Below are 13,395 nucleotides of genomic sequence, written 5' to 3' on the forward strand. Positions count from 1 at the left end.
AGCTGGCTTGGCAAGAAGAACGGGGTCTCCGGGGCTGGCTGCCAGGCAGCTTGAAGGAGGAAAGGCGGGGCGACCCGTTGGGGGCGGGTCCATGCCATTGCCTCTTGCAGCCCCGGCTTATAAGACTGCGAGGGGCGGGGCGGATGTGACGTTGTGTGGGGCGGGGCTGGTCGCGCACAATGGGCCATGGAGTTCCCGTTCGATGTGGACGCGCTGCTCCCGGAGCGGATCACGGTGCTGGATCAGCACCTGCGGCCCCCAGCCCGCCGACCCGGAACCACAACGCCAGCCCGGTGACACCTCAAACCCGCCCCGTGGCCCGTCTCTCCCGGTCCCTCCTGAAACCTGGTCCAGGGACCACGCCCCCTCTCACTGACTAGTGGCCACTCCCTTTGATGTCTTGGCCCGTTTTTTTGGTGACCTTTGACCCTAGACCAAGGGGGGTTATCAGTGCTTGCATCTGTGGCATTTCACTCCTTTGCCCAATATGTGGTCCCACCCAAAGGATATGGTTGACCTGTCCTTTCTGCTTCACCCCAATAACCTCCAGGGAGGAGGGAATGAACCATTTTGGAAAGAAGTATGGCAAAAATTTGGGTTTCAGCGGGGTGGGGCCGAGAATCAAGTTGGGAGACTCCAAGACAGGCAGGGAGCCTTAAGTGCTGAACCTGGGCGGGAGTTGTGTCCCAGGGTCTCAAGGAGTGACTGCCTGGGACCCTCTAACTCAGTGAATAATAATATCTCTCTTCTTTCTATAGTGTTGATCTGCAGCAGCAAATTATGACCATTGTAGATGAGCTGGGCAAGGCTTCTGCCAAGGTATTGGGAAATCTTAAGATGGGGGGGTTGGCTTTTGGGGGACAGTAGAAAAAGAGGGCTCTAGGCCCTTTAGAAGGGACTTGCAGAAACTGTCATCTTCTTGGCAGGCCCAGCATCTTCCTGCTCCCATCACCAGTGCATCAAGAATGCAGAGTAACCGCCATGTTATGTATGTGCTCAAAGACACCTCAGCTCGACCGTAAGTGCCAGATGCTCTTCTTTTGCATACTTCCTTCCTTCCTCTCCCAACCCTTCTTCCTTGTTTGGTTCAGTCTCTTCTAAATTACTACTCATAGCTTGTTCATCATGTTCCCCATCCTGCAGGGCTGGAAAAGGAGCCATTATTGGTTTTCTGAAAGTTGGATACAAGAAGCTCTTTGTCCTGGTATGTTTTGTTCTTTGTATGTTTTGGTTCCTGAGAACAAAAATACTGGGGGTTGGGAGGCAAAGATGCCTGGGTAAATAAACTTATTTATTGTTCTTTACCTGTTAGGATGATCGTGAGGCTCACAATGAGGTAGAACCACTTTGTATCTTGGACTTTTATATCCATGAGTCACTTCAGCGTCATGGTCATGGGCGAGAACTCTTCCAACATATGTTGCAGGTATCATTTAACTCTTTATCAGAGTCCACCCAAAATGGAGATCCAAGACCCCTTTGGCCTGAGTCCTTCCAGAGGCCCTGTTTTTCCCCGCAACTCTCATGTCCTCATGTCCTCCTGTTCTCTTCCATGGCTCTCACTCCTCACACCTCCTATCCTGAGCCTTCTGTTCCTTGCAGAAGGAGCGAGTTGAACCGCACCAACTGGCCATTGATCGACCCTCACAGAAGCTGCTGAAATTCCTGAATAAGCACTACAGCTTGGAGACCACAGTCCCACAGGTTAGAGGTTTCAGAGGGTAGAACCCTACTAAACATTCTCATTAAAATTGTTGATTATTTGAGGGTAAAGAAGTGGCACTTTCCAAGAACTCCCTGTTGCCCATTATATAGGATTCAGTTTCTACAACTAAGCTCTTTTCTTGTGGTATCACTTTGCATTCTGAAGCCATTTCACTCTCATCTATTTTGATTCTTAATCATGGGCTGTTTGCTACATCTAATAATTTTTCACCCTGTCTCAAACACAGCCAGCTCATTTTCACTTCCTTGTTTTCACGTGGGCTGTTACTCATTTAGTCCACCGTCATTTATTAAGGGCCCAGAAAAATATATATTCCGTGTTCTCAGGGAGCATCATTCTAAAAAGAAGAAAGTGATCTTGTTTATAAATGAGTACAATAAAATATTACTAATGATATTCATTCATCTAGCCCATAAGTATATATTGAGCACCTGGCACTGTTGTAAGTGCTAGGAATATTTAACAAAACAAACAAAAGTTCCTGCTTTTGTGGAGCTTATATTCTAGTAGGGGGAGACAGATAAGCATAATAAACAAGTATATACTATAGTTGAGGTTAAGTGCTCTGAAAAAGTGAGAGCAGGTAAGAGGGGTTGAGGAGTTCTTTGGTGATGCAAACAGTTAAGCACTCCGCCACTAACCGAAAGATTGGCAGCTCGAATGCATCCAGAGGCACATCAGAAGGAAGGCCTGGTGATCTATTTCTAAAAGATCACAGCCATTGAAAACCCAATTGAGTGTAGTTCTACTCTGAAACACATGGGGTCACCATGGGTCAAAATTGACTTGGCAACTGATTACTTAGTAATTAAGAGGGCTTGGGAGTACAAAGGTGGGGATGGGGGCATGTGGCATTGGGAGCTTAAATGGGATATTCAGGATAGACAAAGTATTATTTGGGCAATAACTTAGAGGTAAGATAAAGAGCCAGGTATTATCTACAGGGAGAGCATCCCAGGCAGAGGAAATGGCTGGTACAAAGGCCCTGAGGTGGGAATGCCCCTGAAAGAGTGAACTGGTTAATGTGGGTAGAACAGAGTGTGTGAGGGGGAGTATGGTAGGAGATAAGCTCAGAGAGGTAATGGAAGAAGAACTCTGGGGGCATTGTAGGCTATTGCAAAGACTTTGGCTTTTACTCTAAATGAAAAAGAGCCTTTGCAGGGGTTTGACCAGAGGGACGACATGGTGACCTATTTTTAATGAGATCATTTTGGCATCTTCCTGCTCCCAGAGAGGAAGAACAGACAGTAAGGAGACAAGGATAAAAGAAAGACCAGTTAAGAAGTCATCTTTTTTTTTTTTTTTAATTGTGCTTTAGATGAAGGTTTACAGAACAAATTAGTTTCTCATTAAACAATACACATACCGTTTTGTGACATTGGTTGCCAACCTCACGATGTGTCAACACTCCCCTTCTCAACCTTGGGTTCCCTATTTCTATTTGTCTAGCTTTCCTGTCCCCTCCTGCCTTATAGTCCTTGGCCCTGGGCTGGTGTGCCCATTTAGTCTCATATACACGGTTGAGTTATGTTTATTATTGTTTGTTTTATGGGCTTGTCTAATCTTTAGCTAAAAGGTGAACCTCAGGAGTGACTTTAGTACTGAGTTAAAAAGGTATCCGGGGGCTGCACTCTCAGGGTTTCTCCAGCCTCTGCCAGACCAGTAAGTCTGGCCTTTTTTTGTGAGTTAGAATTTTTTCTACGTTTTTCTCCAACTTTGTCTGGCACCCTCTGTTGTACTCTTTGTCAGAGCAGTTGGTGGTGGTAGTCGGGGAATATCTAGTTATGCTGGACTCAGTCTGGTGGAGGCAAGAGGCAAAAATCTTGATGAGAAATGGTTGTGGCTCAGACCAAAGTGTTAGCAGTGGAGATGGTAAGGAGTAATCAGATTTTAAATCTTTCGGCCTGAGCAGCTGAAAGGGTGGAGTTGCATTAACTGAAGTGGAAGTTAGAACAGATTTGGGGGAAAACACTGGGAGTCCGTTTAGAATATGTTAAGTTGTAGATGTCTGTGATATGTCCAGGTTGAGTAGACAGTTGGTACTTCACGGGAGTTCAGGGAGGTGGTTTAGGATGAAGAGTTTTCAGTCTATGGATGCTATTTAAAGGGATGAGACAGAATGAGATCTCTAAGGAGAGAGTAAAGATCGAGAAATGGTCCAAGGACTTGAGCCCTTGGGCACTCTTTAAGAGATCAGGGAAGAGAGGAAGAACTGGCAATTGCGACTGAGGAGTGACTAGTGAGGCAGATGAAAACTTAAAAATGAGGTGATCTGGAAAGGAAGTAAAGAAAGTATTTCCAGGGCATACTGGAAAGGAATGGCTTACTGGATCAAATGCTGCTGATCAGTGAGGTAAGATACGGACTGAGAAATGACTGTGGGTTTAGCTTCCTCAGCCCACTGGTGATCCCAGTGAGTAGCTGGTGCAGTGGTGGGGTGGATGCCTCAACCGAGTAGGTTTAGGAGATTAAGATAGGAATTGGAGACGGCAAGAATGGGCAACTCTTTTAAATGTTGCTTTAAGGGGAACAGAGAAGTAGAATAAGAGTTAAAGGATAAAGTGGATCAAAAGAGGGTTGATTCTTTTCAAATGGAAGTACTAACAGCATAGAATGATTCAAAAGGGAAAATTCAATAAAGTGGAGAGAATCGCTGAAGCAGTGTCATTGAGGGGTTGGAATTTGGTTGACAAGTTAGCCTGGGAGAGGTGAATGGACAATTAATCCATCGAAACAGGACTTTATAGAATTAATTACAGAGGAGGCATAAGGACACAGTGGTGAGTTATAACTCAGGGTGGGGGTTGGGTTAAGAAAGATTTGACTTACATTTAATCTTGAAAGATGAGTGGTTGTCAGGTGGACAGAAGTGAACTGGTTAAGATGCATTTCATGTACAGGAGCCAGGATGAGCAAAGGCAGAGAGGTATTGAACTCCCCAGTGCTTCCAGGGCACATGTGCTTCTTGGGGAGGATGAGGGTGGGTTGGTAGACATACACCAGCGTCAAGGCAGGAACTAGGCAGGGTCTACTTATAAGACTCCACCATACATTACTCCATTAAGAGGCAGCAGAGGGCAGGGGAAGGGGCACAGTATTTGGCATCAAACACATTACCCAGCTAACATTTAAGACCAGAGCAGTATAGATTACAAATAACAACTAATGTTTCGCGAACTCTGTGTGGTTTCATGAGCTGTGTTGTTTCATGAGCTCTGTGTGTTATCTACATGCATCATCTCAGTTGATCCTTGCACATCTCTTTGAGGTAGGTGTCACTAGTAACACCATTTTGAGATTATACAGATTGGTGATTTGACCAAGTTCACATAGCTGATAAGTAGTAGAGTCCAAATTTGAAACCAAAGCCTGCTGTAATGACTACACCATATTATTGGTTGAAACTCTGCACACAGAATCAGAAACTGGGGGCTTGAAGCCCAGCTTTGCCGTTTGTATCTAAGCCATGTCTCCAAGCCTTCTTTTATTCATCTTTTAAGGCATTGACTTTTAAGAATTGTTGTAAAGGCCAAATAAAATGTGATAGTATGATGAAACCACTATAGCATTTTGTTCTCAGAGTGGTACCTTATCTTCCATTGTGTCTTCCCTTGGCCCACTCATTTCAACCCTGCTTTTTTTTTTTTTAATTCTTAGTTTCCTCAGTATTTGTGTACTTTATACTGTTTGGTCTTACCATGTTTTATTTTGAAGTCTTTTGTTTTGGCAATTCGGGATGCCTCATTTTCCCTGATATTTTATACATTATGTTTCCATTAGCCTGGGTCCTGGGACAACATAAAAGCAGGGTCTGAGTTTTTCTGTTCCATCTGTTTTTGAGAAAAAATTCAAATAACACAAAATTGACCGTTTTAAAGTATACAATTCATTGGTTTTTCATATATTCACAATGTTACACAACTATTACCACTGATTTCCAGAATATTTTCATCACCCCCAAAAAAACTTCCTATTAATTAAGCAGTCACTCCCAACTCTGTCCCCTCCCCCCAGTACCTGGCAACTACTAATCTACTTTCTATCTCTATTGATTTGTCTATTCTAGATATTTCATATAAATGGAATCATATAATGTGTGGCTTTTTGTGTTTGACTTCTTTCACCTAGCATAATGTTTTCAAGGCCCATCCATGTTGTAGCATTACCAGTATTTCATTCCTTTTTATGGGAGAATAATATTCCACTATATGAATATAGCACTTTGTTTATCCATTTATCAGCTGATGTACATTTGGTTGTTTCCACTGTGGGGCCACTATGAATGCATAATGGTGCTATGAAAATCTGTGTACAAGTTTTTATTTGAAAATGTGTTTTCAATTCTGTTGGGTATATACTTGACAGTAGAATTGCTGATCATACGGTACTTCTATGTTCAACTTGTTGAGCAACTGCCAAACTGTTTTCCACAGTAGTTGCACCATTTTATACTGCCACCAGCAATGCGTGAGAGTTGCAGTTTCTCCACATCCTTGCCAACACTTGTTATTTTCCATTTTCTTTCTTTTGTAATAGCCATTCTAGTGCTTTTGAAGTGGTATCATTGTGGTTTTGACTTTTATTTCTTAATGACTCTAAATGATATTGAACATCTTTTCATGTGCTTATTGGCTATTTGGATGTCTTCCAGGTATTCATTTGCCCATTTTTAAATTGTATTGCTTGTCTTTTTGTTGTTGAGTTTTAAGACATTTTTATATATTTGAGATACTACGTTCTTATTACATGTATGACTTACAGATATTTTCTCCCATTCTGTGAGTTATCTTTTCACTTTCTAGATAATGTCCTTTGAGGCGTGAAAATTTTTTTGACGAAGTCTAATTTATCTGCTTTTTCTTTTGTTGGTAATACTTTTGGTGTCGTATTTAAGAAATTTTTGCCTTATTTATGGAGCCCTGGTGGTGAAGTGGTTAAGGGCTACGGCTGCAAACCAAAAGGTCGACAGTTCAGATCTACCAGCCACTTCCTGGAAACCCTACGGGGCAGTTCTACTTTGTCCTATAGGATTGCTGTGAATCAGCATCGACTGAACGGCAATGGGTTATGGGTTGCCTTATTTAAAATCATGAAGATTTACTCCTGTTTCCTTCCAAGACTTTCATAGTTTTAGCTCTTAAATTTAGGTCTTTGACCCATTTTGAGTTAATTTTTGTACATGGTGCGAGGTAGGGGTCCAACTTCATTCTCCTGCATGTGGATATCCAGTTGTCTCAGCACCATTTACTGAAGATAATACTGAGTGGCCTTAGCACCTTTGTTGAAGGTAGATGTATGGGTTTATTTCTGACTCCCAATTTTCTTCATCTGTATGTCTATCGTTATGCCAGTACCACATTGTTTTGATTACTGTTCCTTTGTAGTAAGTTTAGAAATTGGGAAGTATGAGTCCTCCTACTTTGTACTTCTTTTTCAAGATTGTTTTGGATATTCAGTGTTCCTTGCAATTTTTTATGAACTTAGGATCAGCTTGTCATGGTCTGGGTTTATTTATTTTTTATTGTGGTAAATAGAGAAGAAAATAATTTGGTATTTCAACTGTCTTCACATGTGTAGTTCAGTGGCATTAACTATGTCCACCATGTTGTGTAAGGTTTGGGTTTTTGATGGTCTGCCACCAAGGAGAGAAGATTGCCTTTTGTTTCTCCTACTGTGTTTTTTCCTAGCACAGGGTTCGTACTCAAGTATATGGTGAGTAGCTGAATGAACAACTGTATTTTGTGTGTTTCCTCTTCTAGGTGAACAACTTTGTGATCTTTGAAGGCTTCTTTGCCCATCAGCATCGTAAGTTGTCTCACCTTTTGTTGGTCATGTAGTTGGGGTGAGGGGAAGGAAAGAGGTGGATTCTTGGTCCCACGGGCCCCCTCACTGAGGGGCAACACCGCTTCCTTCCTCACAGGGCCCCCTGCTTCCTCTCTGAGGGCAACTCGACACGCTCGTGCTGCTGCGGTCGATCCCACGCCCGCTGGTAAACGTGCATTGAATGGGTGGAGTGGTAGTACAGTGATGGCTAGTCACTCTAGAGGCAGCGGGGAGTACAGTGCTATCTGTGGGCCATTTTGGAGAATTCTGAAGCACCCCAAGTCTCCAGTAGTCATTACCTGGTTGTCTTTGCCCTCATGGGAGCTCAGTGCATTTTATACATGGCAAGACTTTTAATAAGCAAGCTCATTGAGAGCCTATTTTATAATTGATGTTGGTGGAGCCTCTTGCTGCTTCAGGTCCATCAAAATAGTCCAGAGTCACACTCCTTTGTAAACCCCTCAGGTTTCTCTCAGCCTATGAGGGAAAGGCAAGTGCAGACAGCCTTTTCGTTTCCAGTCATAGAACAGGAAACAGGCGTAACATGAATGGTCCAAAGGTTAAGTATTCATTTTGGAAGGTAATTCTCAGGGTTTATAATGTTTCCAGCCAAATAATGAAGTTGATCCGAAGAAACCAAACGCGAGAGATACGCTTCCTGGATTCTCCTTGTCCTCATACACACAGATGCATTCCCTGCCCAGCTGAGCCCCACTCCTCTTCCTCACTACATCCCAGAGGTGGACAATAACAGCCCTCTGCTGGCTGTGCAGTGCTTCCCTGTACAGGAGTGTCCCCTTCCTGAGCTGACCTTGTGGCTAGCTCTCACCATCCTCCATGTCCAGGACAGGGAAAAACCACCACCCAGAAACTACTATTACCAGTTACTAGCATCGACCAGTGTCAGGCACTGAGAGAGGCACTTTCTGTCCACAACTCACTTTGGTTTCCTAGGCTTCTGCCTTCTAGTTGTAGCTGACCTCCCAGCTATGAGAGGGAATGAGTGCTAATGAGGATAGTGAGCATGTCGGTACAGGCTTCAGGTACATGGGGGAGGGTAATGTTGCAAAGCTTGAGCGAATTAGCTGAGAAGTCACTCATTCACCACAGACGATGGAGAGTCTCTTGAGAGGGAAGGGTGGGAGCAAGTGGAGAAGTGAGGAGAGGGGAGGCTGAGTTTTGTGCAGTACATTATCCTTCCGTTTACTCTGATAACTCCTATTCAGATATCCATATTTTCCTTTTTTTTTTTTTAAGTAAAACTTGAATCTCTTCCCATCTTTACACAGGAAGGAGAGGTTCTGCCCCACCCCCAACCTCTCCAAAGCAATTTTTGATTAACCAAGGGCTTTGTCCATCTCATCTAGAGGGACCCAGGGTCCTCATTGGCCCGGCTGGGACCATTCCACAGCCTCAGAATCCCAGGGGGGCCTGGCAGCACCCACTGACAGTAAGAGCTCACCTCCCCTTGGCTGCCCTTCTCCTGCATCTCCCAGGCCCCCAGTCTCCCCTTTGATCTTTCTCCCTCAACTCTGTGTTTGGCCTACTCCTTCTGGCTCTCCTCAGAAGTGCTCCAGCATTCCCCCTAAAATCCCTGTTGGTGTGCTGGCATCACCACAGAGCTGATTCTACGATGGAGCTGAACTACTCTCCTTCCCCAGGAGGACCTGGGTGTGAAGGAGCAGATGTTTGAGATTGTGAGGGGCTGTGGCAGGGAGGAGGGGTACAAAGTATGTCTTCTAATGCTGACTTTCCCTGTGTTCCCTCCACTGCAAGCTCCGGCAAGGAAGCTGCCACCCAAGAGAGCAGAGGGGGACATTAAGCCATACTCCTCAAGTGACCGAGAATGTAAGAGGGGCTGGGGGGAGGGTGTGAGGGGCCTGGACACAAGGGAAAAAAATGCTTGGGGGACGCTGGGAAGGATTAATTCTCCCTTAAAGCTCTGATTTCTCTTTTTTTCTACCCTCATTTTTGCTGTCATGACTCTGTATCTCTGTCTTCCCTCTATTCCTCCTTTCTCTGTCTTGCTCTTCACTGTCCCTCTCCCCCAGTTCTGAAGGTAGCTGTGGAGCCTCCCTGGCCCCTGAACAGGGCCCCACGCCGCACCACACCTCCAGCCCACCCACCACCCCGCTCCAGCAGCCTGGGAAACTCGCCAGAACGGGGTCCCCTCCGCCCTTTTGTTCCAGAGCAGGAGCTGCTGCGGTCCCTGCGTCTATGCCCCCCACACCCTACCGCCCGCCTTCTGCTTGCGACTGACCCTGGGGGCAGCCCGGCCCAGCGTCGCCGCACCAGGTAATAGAAGGGTCAAAGAGGGTCTGAGAAATGGCAAAGAGCATTTGAATCTGTCAGAGACTTGAAGCAGTAGGGTAGATAGATTGGGGAGTCATGAAACCTTTCAAGAAAAATACATGTTGAGGTCACCTGGAAATAGATTACAGTGAAGGAGCAGAATAGAACTGTATGTGGAGCCCAAGGACTCCAGTTTTAAAGTGAGTTAGGGGTAGGGTAGGGTAGGAAGAACACTGAGATTCACTGGGTGGGGGGAACTGTGCCTTGTAAGATTGGAGAAGTCTTGGTTTACACTTGCTGGAGGAGGGGCACTGTCTGACAGATTGGGGAGCCAGTGGCTTCATGTCAGCACCTGTGTGCCAAGAGCCCATCCTACCAGACAGGGAGTGGGCATCTCTCTCCCTAGCTTTTATTTCTGTCCCTAGCTTTCTTTTCACCTGACTGCTCTTTCTGTTTTTCTCTCTCCCCCATGTTCCCTCTCCCTCCATCCTGTCCATAACATCCTTCCACAGCTCCCTTCCCCGCTCTGATGAGAGTCGATACTGACAGACCGCTAACCCCTCCTTCTCTGGGAGACCTCGGGTGGGCAGAGACCCCCTTCCCCTGAAAACCCCAGGCTCATTCTTCATTGCCTCCCCTAGGACCCAGAGACCTGACAGAGTCCATAGGGTTCCCTCTTCCCGATTCTTAGATGACTGGGTTGTCAGGGTCCCAAATGGCCTAATACTTTGCAGCTTTTCTTACCACAGAAAGCACTGCATCCCCACAGACAGCCCAATCTGCTGTCAGACCCCTTAGTTGGGTGGCTCATACTAATTACCCAGAGAAGCATACTCTTGTTTGCTGTCAGACTAGAACACCATGGAAGGTCCAAGGGCCTCTTCTGCCAGGGAAATCTTTTAAGGAGTCTTGTCTATGGAATAAATCCCGTATTTTCTCCATTGTCTACTGGCAGCTCTAATACTGCTTTGTGCTGTCTGCCTCAGTTGCTCTTTGAGCCAGCTCACGCCAGCCAACGAGCTCCGCTTCAGAACACCTGAAGTTAGGCAGGACAGGGACCTTCAGAATTTACCAGCTTCCCAAAGGGGTCCACTCAACATTGCCAAACTCTTCATTTCCACGTGTTTTGTGTATGTGTCAGGGAACCTCCAAGCTGATGTCTGCTTAGGGTCTCTAAAGGAGACTTGCTGAGGACACCACTTCCCCAGATCCATTCTCTGAGGAATTTTAAATCTTGGCAGTAGATCCCAGCAAGCACCCAGGAATCACTCTTGGCCGTGTTACGGAAGAGAAGCCTGGTCTTAAGGATCTTTTAGATCTGGAATCCCCTGTCACATCCATCCCTCCCAGTAGCTAGATGCTGATATATTCCTGTCATGTGAGATTGCTTTGAGATGAAGGACCATTCTTCCTCTGGCCTCCTTTCTTCATAGCAAGAACCTCCTTCCCTGCTCCCCACCCAGGGTATAGATACATCCTTTCCCCTTCCTCCCCTCTGAATGTGTGGTAGATTGAGTACCCCCACTGTACCGCACGCCCCCCAAATCCTTGGGAGCAGGATCTCCCTCATTCCCTCCTCCCTTTTCTTCTCCTACTCAGTGTTGTCTGAATAAAGTGTAAGTTCTTTTGTGTTTTTTTTTAAACTGACATTTCCAGTGAAAAAAAGAACCATCCCAAAAAAAGCCAACTCATGGTCTCAGCCTCTTTTGTGCGCCGCCCCTTGTTTCCCTGGGATCTCAGAGCCTCTGCCCCTCTCATCTCTGTGCCTCTGAGATCTGCAGATCTTCTACCAAGGAGCCTGAGCTCCCCTCCAAGATCTGCTGTTGCCCATCCCCATCTTCACTGCTGGATCTTCCGCGGATTCTGCATGTCTCCTCTCATGTGACCGCTGATCCCACGGTGTAGACTTCTGTATCGGCCCCATTCCCTCCAGGAACCTCCAGCTCTCCCCGGTGACTTCTACCCTCTACCCTGGGCCAGCACTCGCTGAGAGATGATGATTTACTGACATCTCTGGGATCCAGTAACTGCCTCCTGATTATTCCCTGGATTCCTCTTCCCACAATGTGATTTCCTGCCCCCTCCCCCTCTAAGCCCTTGTATCTCTCTGTAGACAATCCCTTACCTCCATCGAGCATCTAACATAGTCACCATGGCTCCCTTCTTTTTCCTCCTAAATTCAGCCTCCTCACTCCCTGTTTCCCTCTGGTCTGAGATATCCTGTATTTAAGGTAACCATATTTTCCAAACCAAACATCAGGGCACCTGGTCCAACAAAATCTTTTTTGCCTATATGTGAGTCTGGTTTTATGACAGGATTGGATCACATTTAGCCATACATTTAACATATTCTTCAACTAAAAAGAATAAAACAACAAATCAGGATTGCTCCAGAAAGTTTGGGGTGTGAAATACGCTTCCTCCTCATTTCTGGGGTACAGTTTAGATTAGAACACCAAAGGAATGATAATTACCCCCTTCTCTTTGTTCCCGTGCTCTTCCTTTTATGCCTGTCCTCTGAATTCTCCATACCCACCCATCTTTTGCCCTGTAGCCTCTCCCCACCATCTCCCATTTCTTCTGCAGGGGGACTCCCCCAGGGCTGGTAGCCCAAAGCTGCTGCTACAGCCGCCATGGGGGGTTGAATTCCTCACCCCCTGATGCAGGTAAGTATTCACCCCTGCTTACCCACAAATCAAGTAGGCCACATTCACTACCTACTGCAGCCTTCCCATGCACATGCCTGATATTTCCACAGGCAAGCAAGAATTGAAGCAGGGGGAACAGGAAACAGAGACTAGGTGAGGTCTAAACCCCTCCCCTACAGTTGTAACAACATATGCCTCCCACCACCACCTTTTCTAACACCACGTGCAACCACTTCATCCTCCTTCATCTTACTTTCAATTGGACACCAGCTTCTCCCACAAATTCTTCTACGTAACATTCTTGGAGAGCCTGTTTCCCCCTAAGATCAACTCTGGTGCTTCCCTGTGGCATTTTCTTGGGGGGCTCCAAATTTAGACACGGCACTAAGTGGTTCCAGCCTCGTATCCTCCTCTACATCAAAACTTGGCACCCAAAAGCCAGACAGGACATAGAGGACTCTTGACCTTAATTACGTGTTTAGTACTCCTGTAACCCCCTCTGTGCCTCCCTCCCACCTCCCAGGTCTGCCAGTGAGGAGCAGGTCCTGTCACAGGACGGGTCTAGGGAGGAACCCGTGCCCACAGTTCCTCTACAGGTCCAGGCCCCACCTGCCCCGTCTTGGAGAGTAGGCGGGGATATGTTCAACGCCAGGTTCATTCGAAACCTGCAGGAACGTCGCAGCACCAGGCCTTGGTGACCGCAGCTGCCTCCTATACCGCCAAAGACATTATTTCTCGCTACAGGAGACAGCCAAAGCCCAGCCCGCATAATGGCTATATTCATTCATTCATTCAACAGGCTTCAAATGATTTGTATCTTTTTTAACCATAATAATAAAAGTATTTATTTTTATCATGAGAGCTATTCTGAAGCTTGTCATTATCTCAATCCCACCCCTCTGCGCC

The 13,395-nt window shown here is 46.0% G+C and overlaps 2 protein-coding genes across 8 annotated transcripts in view; one reads left to right on the plus strand and one right to left on the minus strand.

Annotated features, from left to right (window-relative positions):
* The window catches only part of PPP1R10 (protein phosphatase 1 regulatory subunit 10), a 38,289-nt gene that overhangs the window by 23,974 nt on the left and 920 nt on the right, over positions 1–13,395 (minus strand). The gene's annotated exons all lie outside the window — the stretch shown is intronic.
* ATAT1 (alpha tubulin acetyltransferase 1) lies at positions 166–13,348 on the plus strand. Of its 7 annotated transcripts, none has more exons than XM_049887648.1 (13): positions 166–293; positions 759–819; positions 927–1,018; positions 1,144–1,204; positions 1,313–1,426; positions 1,603–1,704; positions 7,486–7,531; positions 7,647–7,715; positions 9,326–9,397; positions 9,601–9,844; positions 12,428–12,507; positions 12,600–12,642; positions 13,013–13,348. In XM_049887648.1, the coding sequence occupies exons 1-13, from the start codon at positions 187–189 to the stop codon at positions 13,185–13,187; spliced, it is 1,266 nt and encodes a 421-aa protein (XP_049743605.1). In that variant the 5' UTR covers positions 166–186; the 3' UTR covers positions 13,188–13,348. The 7 variants fall into 7 exon arrangements, with proteins under 7 accessions (XP_049743605.1, XP_049743621.1, XP_049743613.1 ...); XM_049887691.1 differs by lacking the exon at positions 166–293 and adding an exon at positions 314–580; XM_049887664.1 differs by lacking the exon at positions 12,600–12,642.

This window comes from Elephas maximus, chromosome 1 (assembly GCF_024166365.1).
Source record: "Elephas maximus indicus isolate mEleMax1 chromosome 1, mEleMax1 primary haplotype, whole genome shotgun sequence".
NCBI classification, from domain to species: Eukaryota; Metazoa; Chordata; class Mammalia; order Proboscidea; family Elephantidae; genus Elephas; species Elephas maximus.